The sequence below is a fragment of the Pseudorca crassidens genome, chromosome 2, assembly GCF_039906515.1.
Source record: "Pseudorca crassidens isolate mPseCra1 chromosome 2, mPseCra1.hap1, whole genome shotgun sequence".
Taxonomy (NCBI): domain Eukaryota; kingdom Metazoa; phylum Chordata; class Mammalia; order Artiodactyla; family Delphinidae; genus Pseudorca; species Pseudorca crassidens.
Window position 1 is genome coordinate 108,475,051 of NC_090297.1, and position 17,376 is coordinate 108,492,426.

General features: G+C 46.2%; 2 protein-coding genes across 3 annotated transcripts; both read right to left on the reverse strand.

Moving 5' to 3' along the window:
* Nucleotides 1-3: 3 nt before the first annotated feature.
* On the reverse strand, nucleotides 4-4,693 carry TMOD4 (tropomodulin 4). Of its 2 annotated transcripts, XM_067727727.1 has the most exons (10): nucleotides 4,537-4,693; nucleotides 3,354-3,518; nucleotides 2,990-3,146; nucleotides 2,560-2,676; nucleotides 1,983-2,072; nucleotides 1,670-1,800; nucleotides 1,467-1,574; nucleotides 927-1,070; nucleotides 518-662; nucleotides 4-111 (listed from the first exon to the last, which is right to left on the reverse strand). In XM_067727727.1, exons 2-10 carry the CDS (start codon nucleotides 3,474-3,476, stop codon nucleotides 89-91), a joined length of 1,038 nt encoding a protein of 345 aa, XP_067583828.1. In that variant the 5' UTR covers nucleotides 3,477-3,518; nucleotides 4,537-4,693; the 3' UTR covers nucleotides 4-88. The 2 variants fall into 2 exon arrangements, with proteins under 2 accessions (XP_067583828.1, XP_067583829.1); XM_067727728.1 differs by lacking the exon at nucleotides 3,354-3,518 and having other exon boundaries at nucleotides 4,537-4,687.
* Nucleotides 4,694-5,235: 542 nt separating this feature from the next.
* Nucleotides 5,236-16,034, reverse strand: VPS72 (vacuolar protein sorting 72 homolog). The gene is made up of 6 exons (XM_067727726.1): nucleotides 15,820-16,034; nucleotides 12,335-12,487; nucleotides 12,042-12,156; nucleotides 11,469-11,645; nucleotides 6,334-6,478; nucleotides 5,236-5,825 (listed from the first exon to the last, which is right to left on the reverse strand). Exons 1-6 carry the CDS (start codon nucleotides 15,934-15,936, stop codon nucleotides 5,438-5,440), a joined length of 1,095 nt encoding a protein of 364 aa, XP_067583827.1. The 5' UTR covers nucleotides 15,937-16,034; the 3' UTR covers nucleotides 5,236-5,437.
* Between the last annotated feature and the right edge of the window lie 1,342 nt (nucleotides 16,035-17,376).

The following is a 17,376-nucleotide window of genomic DNA, read 5'->3' on the forward strand; positions in this document are numbered from 1 at the left end:
ACAGAGCGGACAGAAGGGCTTTTATTTACAAGATGAGGATTTAAGCTTTCACGGCTCTGAGCTCTAGTTGGTAAAGGGAAGGGTAGTGTTATCTCTTCTTTTGCTGGCGACCTGTAAAGGAAGAAGAGTAAACACAAGTCGTTATCCCATCTCTTGCTTCCTGCAAAGGTGCTCTTCTTCTTTCTAGTTCCTTGGCCAGACTCATAAAGAGGTAATGTCTTAGGCCACCAAACATGCCCTTCCCCCCTCACATTAACAAAATAAGAAACAACGCAGCAAATAAAAATACCATTTCCCCAAACAGGTATTTGTAGCTTCCCTCCGCCTCTTTCCTGGTATATTTGGGCAGAGGTGCTTTTCTGTCTACTTTCGGATCACCTGTGGGGTTTGAGCTTCTCATGTGAGTCACTTTGGCAGCACCCCAGGCTGTTAGTCACTAAGTCAGCTTTCAGGAGCATCCACCAGCTTCTGCAGCTACGTGCCCTCTCCCCCACACACCACCTCTGCAGCTACTCACGCAGTTCATTGTTCCGGGTCATGGCCTGGGCTGCCCGAGTTCGTGGCCCCTGCTGTGTAAAGTGGTAGCCAAAGCGGACAATGGAGGGGCACTGTTCAAGCACGGTGGCCATCTCCATCTCCACTGCGTCGCCAGGCCACTGGCGCTGGGGGAAGGAGAGATGGAAGCTGTCACCAACCCTGTCTGGCTTGTTCACTGTCCTAGACCACCGACCCTTTGGGAGGTCAAAGAGGCTTGTTTCTCCGGAGTGGGTTATAAGAGATGCTGCCTTGGCTCCCCTCATAGGGACAAAGAAGAGAGGAGTTCAAACAAGATCAGATGAGCTCCTGCCCCAGTGGCTGCCTCAGGGAGGAGGCTCAGTGAGTATTAGCTGACTGCAAAGACCAGGAGATGGGAAGGGAATGCTGACCTGGTTGTCTACGCGGAGCTCAGTGAGTGTGGCATTCTCCCGAACTGCCTTCAGCACAGCCATGAGCCCTGTGCTGCTAATGAAGTTGGATTCAATGTTCAGGCTCTGGAGGCTACGATTCTCACGCAACATGTCAGCCACCGCCTGCGTAGTAGGAACTTGGGTTAGGGTTAGGGGACAGTTTCACAGATGACTGAGGAGAGAAAGAACAGGAGCAAGAGGGAAACACAGCTCCTGGAGAAGAGTCCTTGAGCTGTGGGTGGGGCTTGAGGGAGGCAGGTGTGGGAGTAGGTAGCAAGGAAAGCAGGGAGATTAAGTGCGCAGTGGAGTTGGCGTGGGTAGGAGGGTTGTGGCTCTTCAGGAAGATGAGCTGAGGATTTCAGAGCAGTGAGTCATAGAACTGAGGGTAGGAGTCTCCAGCAGGGCTCCCCTAAGAGAGCATGATGGGAACAGCACCCCCAGCACAACCCTTTATGTCAGCCCTGCCAGCGGGGCATGTCAGGGTGCAGGGAGAGGGCTAGGGATGTCAGCTAGCCTTACACTGGCAACGGGGTCACCACTCCTTGTGGCCACCAGACTGAAGCTCCGGACATGGGTATTTGTCTTCATTGCTTCACACAGCTCAGTTAGCATGGGTATCGGGATGTCCTATCAAAGGGGAATAGGAGATGGTGGGCTAGGGGACTCACATATGTCAGCAGAGTTATCCCAGTGTTATTGCTTAGAGGATGGGGGCCAGATACCTGGATATTATTGAGGTTCACCTCCTCCAGCTCCTTGTCATTGCTTCGAACACTCTTCAGTATCTCCTCGATGTTTGTGGGATTTGGGGGCTCATCTGGCACTGGCTTATACTTGTCAGGCTGCACCACACCTGGTGGGTGAGGGCAGGAAGGAAACCCCAACATGTCCCCCACAATCTCCTCCCCATTGGTTCTCATGACTTATGCATCATGTCCTCTCCCTGATTCACCTGTTTCACCCGTTGCTACCTTTGCTCAGACTCTGGGACTGCCTGCCAAGAGCCCTGGGCGCCATGCTCCCGAACACACTTACTGCTAATGCCTTCAGTGTTGCAGATTTCTCCGCTGCAGATAGCATCATAGTATTGCTTGTTGCTCATCAGTGTGTACATGCCCAGAATGGCTGGAGAGAGTAAGCAGAGGGGAGACAGGGAATGAGAGAAATGGACTTGTTCCAGGTCCCCCACCGACCTCATTCTGAATCTGTTGCATTTTTGAAGGCTGACCTCTTCCACTCTCCCTTGGTCCCAGGGGTCCCTTCCATTAAACTGCGTTAAGGCAGTGGTTTTTAAAACATTGAGACAGGGCTAAGGGAAGATCCCTAAGGAGACACTACAGGGTGAGGGAGTCTGTCAGGGAGACCCTCCTGTTTTCAGCCAGAATAGTTTTGCTTTATAATTCCTGTAAAATTGCCCTAGAGTTGTTAACTTATTAAATTTAAAGATGAGTGAATACATACATAAACAAGTAAGAAAAATTTAAAACCACTGCCTGAGGCTGTCTCAAAACGTCCACATCCTGGTTCAGGGCCTTCCCCGCTAGCCCCATGCCATGGTTAGGAGCCCCTGCCCCAGATCTTCCCAACTCCTCAACTTCCCACAGCTGCCCACCTGCTATATCACACATCTCAGCATCTGTGGCATGGGCCAGTGCCTCCTCCAGCTCAGGCTCCAGAGTGATCTGCTCCTGGGCTGGAATTTCTCTCTTGGGCTGAATATAGGGTTTCCCTGATGGGGAGATGAGGATGGTTCAGGTACAGGTCATTTCTCCTAAGATCCTGGCCTCCAGATTCCTTTCCTTCTCCAGGAGGTGGAATGCTGGGTTACTAGGAGCCACTATAAAGCCTGAGTTCTCTACAAGCTCAGGACTCCTGGGTCCCCTTGATCTCTTCTAAGAGCTGAAGAGTGCAAGCTGGCATGCAGGTGTAGGCAGCTGAGTCCCTGGGCAGCTAGGAGCTGGAAGGTGAGAGGGAAGCTGGAGGGGACATTTGAGAGACAACAATTTGGGTTCTGGGAGGCATGGATGTTAGGGTCTCCATACCCTTCTTCTCGCCTGTGTAGGGAACCAAGTCATCACGCTCTTTGACCTCTAGTGCCTGCTGTTCCAGGTACTGCAAAAGGGCCTCTCGGTCCAGCGGCCCCGTTGGGCTCTTCTTTGTCTGGTCACGTTGTCTTAGTCCAGCTGGCAGGAGCATGTTCTTAGGGATGAGTTTTGGGGAGCAAGTCAGACCTCCCCTCTGACCTGGGGCACCTCCAAGTCTCCCTAAAACATCTCCAGACACCATTCCCCTGACCCTCTTGGGACTCCAGTCCCTGTAGATAGCCCTGGTCTCAGTCACCCAGGGCCCCACACCCTTCCCAAATGCCTGGGGACTGCCCCTGGTACCCTGTGCTAGAGCCCCTACCTCGGGGTCCATCTCCTGTAGCTCGCAGTCCAGCTGCTCTAGCTCCTCAGGGCTCAAGGTCCTTAGGATCTCATCTTCATCTATGTCTCTGTATTTCTCCAGTTCCTTCTGATACGATGACATGATGGCCCCCACCCCCTCCCCACAGTGTGGCACTCACGGAGCCTGGGGTACATGGGGAAAGTGGTTGGACAATGGAAAGATGTACATGGACGCAGTAGGGAGACAAAGAGACAGGTCAGTGGGGCAGAACAATAAACTGCTTGCCTTGGAGGATAGACCTAGTTGGATATGGGAAGATGGGGGAAGGCTAGGTTGTTTAGCTAGGACCAGAGCCTCCTTCTGGCTCCCACAGCTTCCACCCACTCCGGATGGGGATCCCAGGCATCCAGGCTGAATCTGCCTTCCCCAATGTATAAGAAATCCTGGCAGTACCTCTCCCCTATTACCTCGACTGTCCGTGCCTCTTGCCCTAGCACAGCTGCCGGGAGCCCTGCAAGCACAGCTGGCCCCAAGCCCAGTTCCTATTGAAAGGAATGGGGGCAGGCAGAGAGCTTCAGGGAAATTCCTCCTCTCGTCCCCATAATCCAGTTTTTCCTAAACTGGCTTAAGAAAGCAAGGAGGATTGCGGCGGGTGGGGGTGGGGGGGGGGAGACAGTGCTCTGACTCTACCCTCATTTCCTCTTTTATTGTGTCGGATCAAGATTTCACTATGTTTGCTAAAATTCTAAATCCTAAGGCAAAGCAAGGGCTCAGAGGAGCTGGGGGACTTCCAGGTTGGGGGAAGGGTGGTATGGCCTTAGAAGCAGGTACTGAGTTCCCATAATTTGTCCCTGGCTTTGGACAGGAAGGTGACACCGGTCTAATGGGTGGGAAATGCCTTATAAATGGGATAAAGTTTCTCTAAAAACAGTGAGAGGATTAAACTTGCAATATCTTTTACAATGTGAAAAATAAACACAAGCCACACATACACACCATACTGAATATGAAAGAGTCAGAAAATGTGTGAGATACTTACATTGACAATGTAAACTACAGTTAAGGGAGAACATAAGACAGTGGCAGAAACATGCTGAGTGACAAGAGGCACACACTCCATTTCATTCCCAATAAGAGCCACTCTTCTCCTCCCATCTCCCACCAGGCTCTGATCCATAAGGCCCCTGCCTTCCCCACCTACCAGTCCTGGTGGCCACCTCCGTTCTCACCTCCCCTTCTGTAGGTTGGTCTGTCTGTTCTACTGGAGCACTGTCCTGGCAGCAGGAGAAGCCCAGCGACGGGGGAGAGGGTGGGGGAACAGTGAGCTCAGCATTTTATTATTTTAGCTCTGGCCAGGTGGGGGGTAGTGGGAGATCACATATACACAGCCCCCATACCCTGCCCAGCCCTGAGCGCCTCTAGTGGCCACTAAGAGCCATGGCACCTCCTCCTCTTCATACAAGCCCGAGTCCTAGAAACAAGTTCTATGAGAATCACACAGTTCCTACTTATTTGGTGCCTGCTATATTCAAAGCAGTGACTATACAGATATAAAGGTGAGTATAAGGATTTTGTTTTGGTGTCTAATTTTAAGGTGTTTATAAACTGTTGGAGGAATGAATATTTTACAATTCAAAAAGGGCAACTCTGGGAATTCCCTGGCAGTCCAACGGTTAGGACTCGGCGCTTTCACTGCTGAAGGCTCAGGGTCAATCCCTGGTCAGGGAACTAAGATCCTGCAAGCCACGCAGCACAGCCAAAAAATAAAAATAACCCTTAAAAAAATAAATAAGTAAAAAGGGCAACTCATAATAAATGCTATTAAACAAATATAAAGGCCCATATATACGCAGACATTCACAAATACTTTTTGCTCCCAACTTAGATTAGACACCAGACAAAAGGGATCTTTCTATTTTATTAGATTAAAAAACACAAACAAAAGCAGTGTAGGAACTAAGGGAAAAGATAGGGAAAGAAATACAGAGACAGGCTGGACAAAGATCAGCAAAGACAAAGGGGAGAAGTGGGCTTCTTAAGAGCCCTAACTTAAGAGCCCCAAGTTAGGACAGGAAAGAGGTTTCTAAGGACTAGACATCCCTTCATTTGATGACAATTTTCTGGCGCAAGGCTCGGGGCCCAGAGCCAGGGAGGGGCTCAGGAGGTGGTGGGCCAGGGCCCAGGGCTGAAGCAGTGGGCGGCAGTCCGTGGGCAGTGATGTACTTCTTGTAGGCCTCACGGATGATCTTGAAGGCTCGAGCAGTGGCGTAGGGTATGTCTGTAACAGGGTCCCGGTACAGGGCTGGGCGATGGGTCACTGGGCAGACCTCCTGAACAGGGACCTTTGGAGGCCGCCCTTGGGGAAACCATTCCTCAAACGTCGCATCGTCACTAAAAGTGATGAAGGTACGTGAGCAGCGAGCAGGAGGGATGACGGGTCCAGTCCCAGCACGGGGAGTCAATGCAGAAGCTGTGGGAGCAGGATCAAGTCTGAGGGAAAAGACAGAAAAAAACACAAAGAGCTGAGGGACTTCCCTGGTGGTCCAGTGGTTAAGACTCCTCTCTCCCAATGCAGGGGACCCGGGTTCGATCCCCAGTCAGGGAACTAGATCCCACATGCACACCACAACTAACACTGAGCGCAGCCAAATAAATAAATAAGTAAATAAATGATTTAAAAATTTAAAAAAGCTGAGGAGAGAAAACTGATAAAGAGATCAGACAGGTGAGGAAAGAGGAGGAGGCAGTGGGTGGCAACATTCTGAGAGAACCTATTAAGTGATAGGACAAAACAAAGCAGAGCTGGATGGAAAACCAGAAAAGGAGAAGAGAGAGGCTAAAAGAGAAATAGGAGATGACAGGAAGAGGAATCTGAAAGATACTCAGGTGTTAGAGAGCTGTGTGAGGAAAGCAAGTGAGATGGGGCTGAGGGAATACAAGCTGAATACAGAAGGGAGAAACTGCACTCCTCTTCTCCCCTTGAGGTTCACTCACTCACCCTTCTACGTCGACATTCTCTTCTTTAGGGCCTGGCTCCCCAACTAGTGGCACTGTCACTGAATGGTAGGTGATTATGGGCCCAGGGCACTTCCGCTTCTTGTGAACCTGCTTCTTTTTGTCAGCCTCAAGCCGCTCATATGTCTCTTCAGGAAGGAATGAGGGGATGGTCAATTCCTGTCTTCCCAAACCCCAGGTCTGTCCTACAGTCTCTTATCTTCCTGGCTGTCTAGTCACTGCCTACCCAAGCCAATCAGGAAAGTCCTCTAAGGCCCTCAAGCATCTCCCATTTCATAAGCTTTCTGCTTGCCCTTCTTGACATCCTCTCTGCTCATCATTTCTTAGGTCCACTTGGTTCCTCACCCACTCAGAACTGTAGGACTTCAGAGTTGAAAGGGACCCTTTGATGAAGAGCCTACTCATTTCCCCAGATACCCCTCCGTTACAGCCCTGTCAACTTGCTCCCGTCCAAGGCAGTGCACTGCATCTTCAGGCATCTCTAGTCATTTAAGAGTTCTTTCCCATTTTGAGCTGCAACATACTTCCTGTTGACACTGTTTTACCTTTTAAGGCCATAAGGGACACAAGTCTAACCTGTCTTCCACTTGACAGTCCTTTAAATAGTTGAAATTAGTATCCACGAAGCAACAGACAAGGGATTAATCTCCAAAATATACAAACAGCTCATGCAGCTCAATATCAAGAAAACAAACACCCCAATCAAAAAATGGGTGAAGACCTATATAGACGTTTCTCCAAAGAAAACATACAGATGGCCGAGAGGCACATGAAAAGATGCTCAACATCACTAGTTATTAGAGAAATGCAAATCAAAACTACGATAAGGTATCACCTCACACCGGTCAGAATGGCCATTATCAAAAAATCTACAAACAATAAATGCTGGAGAGGGTGTGGAGAAAAGGGAACACTCTTGCACTGTTGGTGGGAATGTAAATTGATATAGCCACTATGGAGAACAGTATGGAAATTCCTTAAAAAATTAAAAATAGAATTATCATATGACCCAGAAATCCCACTACTGGGCATATACCCAGAGAAAACCATAATTCAAAAAGACACAAGCATCCCAATGTTAACTGCAGCACTATTTACAATAACCAGGTCATGGAAGCAACCTAAGCGTCTATCAACACATGAGTGGATAAAGAAAATGTGGTATATAAATGCACTGGAATATTACTCAGCCATAAAAAGGAACGAAATTGGGTCTTCTGTAGAGACGTGGATGGACCTAGAGACTCTCATACAGAGTGAAGTAAGTCAGAAAGAGAAAAAAAATACTGTATGTTAACACATATATGTGGAATCTAGAAAAATGGTACAGATGAACCTGTTTGCAAAGCAGAAATAGAGACACAGATGTAGAGAACAAATGTATGGACATCAAGGAGGGAAAGGGGGTGTGGGATAACTTGGGAGATTGGGATTGACATATATACACTAATATGTATAAAACAGATAACTAATCAGAACCTGCTGTACAGCATAGGGAACTCTACATAATACTCTGTGGTGACCTAAATGGGAAGGAAATCCAAAAAAGAGGGGATATATGTATACATACAGCTGATTCACTTCGCTGTACAGCAGAAACTAACACTGTAAAGCAACTACACCCCAGTTAAAAAAAAGAAAGAAATTAGTGTCCGTCTCTCTCCAGGCTGATCACAACACCCCTTCCACTGAACCATTCCTCATACAACGTGGTTCTGAGTCACTCCCTCCTTTGCCACCCCTGTGCCTAAAATACTCTTCTATTCCTGTACTTATCACAGTCTATGGCAGAGGCTGCAAGATGGCAGCTCCCTTATGTGTTTTGCTTGATTTGGATAGCGTTTTAAAGAAAATTTTGAATTAGTTGCTGACATTTAAAAGTCAGGAAATTACATTTAAACACAGAGATTTCTGGTCCCTTTTAAAAATAATAAGAAAATCTGGCAACCCTGTGTCTGTATTCTCACAGGGCAACAATTAGCTGAGCTGAGTAACTGCTCCTCCTTTCAGGCACTCCTCTCTAGTTCACCACAGTTCCCCTGGCTGGACCCGGTGACACTGCTCTATGGCAGTTCATTGTTGGTATATATGTCTCTTCCTTAAGGGCAGTGACTGTGACTCATATTACCTATACATTATCACGGTCACGCAGCATTCCACACATTACAGGAATTCAATAAAGATTTGTTAATGTATAAACAGATCTAAATATTCCTGGTCCCTTTGTCCTCCTTAAACGTGGGTACTGTGAACACAATCCTCTAGATAGAGTAAGAGCAAAAGAGTCCTCTGGACTACACCCCCCTGCCCCCCATCCCCCCACACCCCCAGTGATTTAACCTCTTTTGTACTTGAATTCTGGTTGGTAATATTGCTTTCTTTCTCTTGAGCCAACCTTCCAGCCCTTCTCTTGAACACTTCCCTGTACCCTCTGTGACTCCTGCTCTATAATCAGCCAGCTCATCTATTTCCTCAATTTCCTCACTCAGCATGCCTTCCAAAACTTGCCTTACGGGAAACCTGTCTTCCACAGAGACCAACACTCTCCTCTGGTACAGGCTGATTATTCTCCCACATCCTGGGCAGGATGTGCCCATGTCCTATTGGGCCCCACACTTCAGGTCTCTTTGCTCTACACTCTAGATACCTCTGTTCTTCTAGGTCTTCAGTACTTCTAATACCAGAATATCTCTTCATTCTATCACCGCTTCCAGCCTTCATTTTCCTTGTTATTTATTTATTTATTCATTTAAACCCTCTGTTTTATTTATTTTTTGGCCGCACAGCACAGCATGGGGGATCTTAGTTCCCCAACCAGGGATCGAACCCGTGCCCCCTGCAATGGAAGCACGGAGTCTTAACCACTGGACTGCCAGGGAAGCCCCTTGTTTTCCTTTTTAAATCGAGCTTAGGTTCCTCAATCTATCAGTCATTCTCTTGTCAGTCTAAACTCCCTCGCCCAGACCTGGATTGCTGAGTGCTACTGGAGAAAAGTTACACAATAGGTAGAGTGGAACCCCAGAAATTCATGGTCCCAAACTTCAACAGACCTGCCAACACCAGCAGATGATCCTATCTCCACAACTATTTCAAACAGTCTTCACTCTCAAGCTTCCAACTCTATTCCCAACACCTGAGAGATGACAGTGCCTAAAAGACATCTGATGAAAACTACTGCACTGTCCTGCTCTGGATTTACAACCCTACAACTATGAGCCACCCTTCCTTCCTTCCTCTTAATGGAGGCCAATTCTTCCACCCATGCCCTAGCTCCCACCCCGCCTCCCATTTCTCCAAAACCCTACACTACTAACAATCCTTTCTTTCTTTTCTGTCTTTAAATTCTTTCAGTTGCATCTCACGAAAAATACACACTCTCCAATCTTTGAATAAAACAGAACAATGACAAACTCTACCTTGACCCCAGACCTCCCTGTTCCCTCTCCTACCCTTCATGGCCAAATTTTAGAAGTCTGGCTTCCCAACCAACTTCCAAATGGCTTGGTCCCCAAAAAGTGCTAAGGTCATCTCTGACCTCCATGTCACCAAAACCAATGGACACTTCTCAGTTCTCTTCACTGGTGTCTCAGCAGCTCTCAGCAGCTACTGCCCTCTAACAGTCCCTTTCCTTAGTGCTCTTATGACAAACTCTTCTGGAGTTTCCCACTCTCTGGCCACTTCTCAGATTCTTTTCTAAGCTCCTCCTCTTATAGGAGACCATTACATTTTAGTGTCTGCAGGACCTTCTTGAGCCTCTGTCTACTCTTCTCCCTCTATGCTTTCTCCCTGGGTAATCTCATCCACTCCAATGTCAATTACCATCCATATTCTAAAACCTCCGAATTTATATTTCTAGCCCAGATATCTTGTCCAAGCATCAGATCTGTGTATTTAACTGACTTCTCAGCACTGCATGAACTGTTCATAGACACTTCAAATCCAACATGTTCAAAAATGAGCTTATTATTTTTTCTCCTGCTAAACAAGCCCCTCCAGGATCTCCTACGTCAGTTACTGATATCAGAAGCTTGGGAATCACTTTCTTCACAGTGGCCTGAAACAATCAATGTAGTCAAAGGATACAGATTGTAATTACAGTGACATCAAGTGACCACGTTATTTGTGATGGTTCTCAGTCATTTATATGTTTTAAGAGATAGCTACTGTTTTAAAGCACGGCATTGTCATTATACAGACAGAGGTTATATTTCCCATTTTAAAGCTAATATATTAAAAAAAAAATGTCACGAGAATACATCCTGAAAATGTTGGAAACGAATTAAATCTTTTCTCGGTCATTGTGGTCTTTTGGAGTTAAGTTATCTAAATTTCAAAACTATCATTAAACTGAAATGAGTTGGGTCCAGATATTCTGGGTAAACAATCTTCTACTCCACAGTAAAATTGTATTTGGGTTATACACATTCAATTATATGTGCTTAGTCAAAAAAGAGAGAGATTCAGAGAGAGAGAAATAACAAATTAAATGTTGTAGGAGATTTCACCTGTTGTTTCACTCAATGCCAGTATGCCCCAGAGTGAGCATGTGATGCGAGGTACGAAATCTGCTGTTCCCTCAATTTCTCACGTACCTCTCATGATCTGAGAATCCTCACCATCCTTCAAAGAAATGTATGTTTTTGTACAATATATTACCATACATGACTGTGTGCCCAATAGCACATAAACTGAAGAGATTTTAAAGAATTTTTACTTTATAGCAATGTATCCCATGAACTGACTGATTCTACTCAACTTCTAATTCTCATGATCATTAAAGTAGGCATCATCACCCCATTTTGTGAACAAGGAGAGAAAGATGCAAGTAGGTTGCACATAATTTGCCTGCAGTCTTACAGCAAACCAACAGCAGAACTAGGATCTGCACTGAGTTCTATACGATTCTTATTTTACACCAAAGTACTTCAATATAACTTGTTCTTCAGAGCCCTCATAACTGCTTACTTCCTTGCCCCTAATCACATACTCTCCCCATTTCTTTCTCCTGATTCCCTTGTCCCAAATCTCCAACTTTCCAGTTCTTTGGGTCCTCCAGGTCTCAGTTTTTCTCATGCTCCTCAGCCCCTCTACCCGCTGTTCTGAAAACCACAGACTGACCCAGTGAACGTAAATTGAGCTCCTCTGTGATCTTGGCCTCCCTGAGCAGCTCCTCCTGGGTCAGTGGCCGCTCACAGTGGGGCCCCTTTCGCCGCCGTGACTGGCCTTGCCTCTCTTGTACCCGAAGGAATGTTTGTCGTGTGTGCTCAGCTGTAGACTGCCGCATGGACTTCCGACCTGGGAAGAAAATAAGAGAGGGAGAAATCTTTGAATTCATGTCTACCTCCTCTGTATTTTTTTTTTTTAATTTTAAAACTTTTTATTTGGAAATCATTTCAAACTTACAAAAAATTTGTAAGAATAGTACAAAGAACACCCATGTATCCTTTACCAGATCACCTGTTAATATCTTGCCCTATTTGCATTGTGTGCGTGTGTTTTCTGAATAATCTGTGAGTTAAGTTGCACACATCATGGCTCTCTTCCCCTAAATACTCGGTGTATATTTCCTAAGAATAAGAATTGTCCTTACATACCCATAGTACAGTTACCAACTTCAGTAAACTTAACACTAATACAATATTTTATCACCATATTTCAATTTTGTCAGTTGACCCAAACATCCCCACTCACTGTCAGAGCCATCATCCTGTAGTTCTAGTGGAAGCAGTGCCTTCTCTTCTCGGGTCTTCTGAGAGCTACCAGCTGGGGTGCTGACCTTTCGAGGCCTCAAGCTCTTCAGAGGCTCCTGGCGACAGATTGAAATCAGACACCAGGGAAGAGAAGAAATAGAAGAAAGAAGATGAAGATCTTAGGAAGAGAAAACCAGCAGAGTAGGAAATGAGATTGGTGTGGGGACAACTGGGACCTGATGAAAGGGAGACTACAAATGAAGGAAGTCCAAGAGAACCAGGCCTCCCCTGCACCTTATATGCTTTGGTGACTACTCGGCGCTTCCTTCTTGGCTCTTCTGCTTCTCCATCACTGGATGGTTCATCCCCTTCGTCGATGTCAAAGTCAGAGTCCACCTCATCCTCTGTGTCTGACTGGTCTCCTTGATACTCATCATCTCCTGATTCCTGGGGACATAGGGAGATGAGGTTCTCACTGGCATCAGTTGTTAATGCCCCTCCAGGACGAAGAGAATCCCTTTGCTTATTGATAAGGGCTGCCCCACTCTCCTTCCCATCTCAACCTTTCATTTGCCTCAAGCAAGAAGCTTTCCTAGCTGATGGCTCCAGCACCACCCCTTCTAACATTAATTGCTTGCCCTTCTCCTCTAGCACACTGTGTTAAGTGCTGGGGTACAAAAGGATATGGTTTGATCTCTACCTTCAGGGGTCTCACAGTCTAGTAGATGTCACAGCATAATTATAAAAGGAAGTTTTAATACAAGGCAACATATAAACTACCAAAGGCAATAAAATGTTACAGGTGTTCAGAGGAAGGTACACCTGCTCTGAATAGGTGGCCTGGGAAGGTCTAAACTTTAGAGTTTATTCCTTTAGAACAGGGGTTGGCAAACTTTTTCTGTAAAGGGCCAGATTAAAATAGGTAGTGGGCCAGGTTCAGCCAGCAGGTTGTAGTTTACTAAACCCTGCTTTAGACTCTAAAGAATGAAGAGGACTTGAGCCATGGTTTAAAATACTGGTAGTATTTAGATAACCAAGAGGAAAGAAGGAATCATGTGCAGATCAAATGGCAGGAACAAAGATGCAGAAGCAGGAATGTGTATAACATGTTGACAGATTAAGCATTTAGACCTAAGTAAAGCAGGTTTGTCTCTGGCAAGAAGTCTTCCTAGCTGACTGCTTTTGGCTCCAGTACAGCCTCCTTCCAACATTAACTGATTGCCCTAGAGAGATACAAGATTTGAAAAGAAGGTTGCATTCAATCTGTAGAGAAACTTAAATGTCAGGCTAATAAACTTATGACTTTAACTTGCAGGCCAGTGATTCTCAATCCTCTCCCTCTCCTTACTTGTCCCAGCATTGATAATCACTGTTGAAGTAAACTAAAGTTAACCGAGAAACATGTCTCATTCCTCAGGTGAGTTGGGACAGAAAAATAGTTGGGTACTACTACTATCTATAATGGGAAGCCACCGAAGATTTGCGGGGAGGGGAAAACTGTATAAAAGGGGTGTTTCAGAAAGCTCTGGAGGTGGTCGGATGCGCTGGGGAAGAGAACATGGAGTAGAGCCAAGGCCTGAGGTGATACAAGCTAGGGCTAAAACGGCAGCCACACTGGAAAGGAAAGAGGAAAAAAAAAACAGTTGGGGGCAGGAGAGTTAATTGGGCGGGGCTGCACCTCAAACATGTGGCTTTTCTCTTTAATCAATGATGAGATTAATGGGCTAATCTTGGTACACATGGTGCCAAAGTAAGCAAATAACACAGACAGTTGACACTCCAAGCCAGCCAGCCAGCGTTCATTCTTGCACTGATGACCATCATTTCCTCCCAACTGATGTCTGTGAAAGACAACCTGGGAACACATTAATCCCCTCAGCACTGACCTGGTATTAAGTCAAATCACCAGAGGGTAGTAGTTCAACCACACATTAGCTTAGTGCCCAACTGAAATGCTTTCACTAAGTTTCGTATTTACTACCATTCCTTTGGCTTTTATCGAGGGTCATTAAGAGACATGACTAGATAAGAGAATGTTTTTACAACATCTACCAAACCCCTGTTACTTTATATATAAGGATACAATTCTCCCTAGGTTTAAAGCTGAGTAAGTTTACCTCTCTTGAAGAACTTATATGCTTCTTTCTTACTAAAAAAAGGAATTCAGGATTTGGTTGCCAGGAAAGTCACAGCTAAATTTAATATCAACTGCTATTACCATTTTAGCGGAGGCCCTGGTACAATTACTTCTGATCTGTCTCTATTTTTACTGTTCCTACTTTTTGTTTATATGGTAAGCCTCCTTAGATCGTTTTTGGAAGCATGAAGGGTACATATTAAATAACGACTCGTAAAATGACAGGAATAGGAAAATGGCCTTTGGGGGAGGTATGAGAAGGTTCTATTTTAAACTAATTGGTCAGGGCTGTGTATGATTAATGATTAATAATGATTCCTAATCAGTCACCAAGTCCTGTGGGTTCTATTTCCTTAATTTCTCTTGAACTCTCCTATCCATGTTTCTCCACTCCCACTGCCTCCTTCAAATCATTTTCCTCATTACAGAGTGATCTTTCTAAAGTAAAAATCTGATCATGAAATAATCTTCTCAGTCCTTTGAATGAAGAGCAAAACTCCTTAACATGGTTCACAAGGCCTTACAGGATCTGGCCCATGCCTACTCCCTCTAACTTTTATTCTCCTCATGGTCTGGAGGATGAGAGTAGATGTGTGGGTTCCAGACAAGGATCTCAGTGCCTTTACATATTCTGCCCCACCCCCTCGCTGGACTAACCTTCCTCCTCTCCCTGCTTCCAGTCCTACTGCTCTTCATCCACCCAAGACCTACTTTTCATACTGTCCTCAGCTTAAACATCATGTCCCCCAGGGATGCCCATCCCAAACAACAACTTTGGCTCCCATGTGTTACCACAGCACCCTATATGCTTAACACTTATTTTACTCCTTATCACACAATATTTTAACTGACTGTTAACTCAGCTAATTCCCCCATTGGAGTCTGGAATATGTAAAGATAAAGAGGTGTTTTTAACTCTCTGTTTCCATAGAGCCTGTCACGGTGACTGGCTTGCTCTACGCGCTTAAAACATTTAAAGAATGGATAGATTCAATCAATAAAAATTTAACAAGTGCCAACTCAATCCAGACACTGGACATATACTGTTGAAGAAAACAGACCACCTCTGACCTTACAGAGCTTACAATCTAATGGAAAAGTATAAGCAAATAAGCAAACCAAATCTAATTACAAATTGAAATATGTTTTATGAAGGAAATATACGGGGACACTTTTTAGGACAGTCAAGGAACGGTTATCTAAGACATCTATACAACGAGATCTGAAAGTTGAAAAAGGAGTAGGCTAAGTCCCTCTAATTTTTTTTGAGAGGTTCCTTTCTATACTTCACGTTAATAACCAGGCAGTGGGCCAACGAGTATATACCGCGTGACTACGATGTGCCTGGCATATGCTAGACACGTCAAAAGTGCACTGACAGACACAACTGGGGAAATACACAGTAGGTTTCAGCCACACTCTGGGGTCCTCCGGACAGCTTCTCCATTCCTGACCCCTCCAACCCCATCCAGGGCTCCCATTCTAGGACTCCAGTTTATCCCCCCATGTCGCCCACCCCATCTCTAGGATCAGCTACCAGGGCTCCTCTCTCTTCCCCGCCCCCTTCTTTGTCCGAGGTTTCTCCCTTCGTCAGAACTCCTTTTAGCTTTCTTCCCTCCCTCTTCCTGGGCCCGGCTCTTACCTCTGTGAAACCCCCATAAGTCGTCTGGTAGAACTCATCTTCCTCCTCTGCCTCCAGGAGCCCAGAAAGTCGGTTCCCCGCGGTCTTCCGGGGGGCCCGGCCCCCAGCCAAGCTCATATCGCCTACACGAACTCCGTTGCCATCAGCAGCTCCTCACCCAGCACCGTTCTCTGGGCTCGGTGCTCGACACCACTACCTGCGGGCGGGCAGCGGAAGCCGGTCGCCTACAGGCAGAAGTAGCAGAGCGTCGAGAGGCTCGTAGTCCCATCCCCTAGGCCTTCTCAAAGCTTCAGCCCCGCCCACTCCTGCGTAGAGACCACCCCAAGCTCCCCGCCCCAGTTCGCGCGCCCATCTGGGCTGTGGAATGACTCCACTCGGAGGCACCAGGAGCCCCACTACCCCAAGTACAGAATTTGGGAGTCTAGAAATTTTCATTTAGAAGAGGTCAGTCTCCCTCTGCTCCAGTACGTTTTCCACTCTGCTGTCAGTAGAAACCTTTCTAAAAACGCAGATTTTGTCACTCTTCTGCTCAAAAATCTTTAATGGCTCCCCGTCAACTACAGGATAAAGTCCAAAATCCTTGTGGCAGAATAGTAGTGTGGTTAAGAGCACAGCTTTAGAGCCAGCCAGACCTGAGTTTGCGTTTGAGCTTAAGGTCTTCTAGCTGTGTGACTTTGGACAAGTTGCTTTACCTCCCTGAATTTCAGTTTTCTCATCTGTAAAGTGGGACTAATAATAATACCTACCCTTTAAGGTGGTTGAGAAGTTTAAGAAATGTAATCCTTGTAAACTGCTTAGCACAGTATTTAGTAAGCACATAGATGTTTAGTAGGTGATAATTATTAATTTTTTTGTATTTATTTGGTTGCTCTGGGTCTTAGTTGCGTCAGGCAGCCTCCTTAGTTGCAGCTTGCCGGCTCCTAGTTGCGGCATGTGAACTCTTAGTTGCGGCATGCATGTGGGATCTAGTTCCCTGACCAGGGATCAAGCCCGGGCCCCCTGCATTGAGAGCATGGAGTCTTAACCACTGCGCCACCAGCGAAGTCCCTAGGTGATAATTATTCACATGGCATTCAAGGTCCTTCATAATTTAGCCTCTCCCTGCCTTTCATAGCCTCAACTCCTGCCACATCATCCTATTCTAGCATCATTTCCCTGACACCAATTCACTGTCATGCCTCCATGCTTCTCCTTCTCCTTAAAATCTCTTTTCTTTCTTGTCTATCTGGAAAAATTCCAATTCTATACGACAGTGGAGTCTTCTCAACACCGATTCCTCTCTTCCCAGTCACAGCTCCTATAACGCTTGGGATCATGCCTCCTAAATCCTCGGGAATAGTTCCAATCTCAAATAGTTTGTGGTATTATCAAGAATGTATCGGTACTTCCCTGGTGGTCCAGTGGCTAAGTCTCCACGCTCCCAATGCAGGGGGCCTGGGGTTCGATCCCTGGTCAGGGAACTAGATACCACATGCCGCAACTAAGAGCCCACACGCGGCAACGAAGATCCTGCGTACCGCAACTAAGACCTGAGGCAGCCAAATAAAATATAAATAA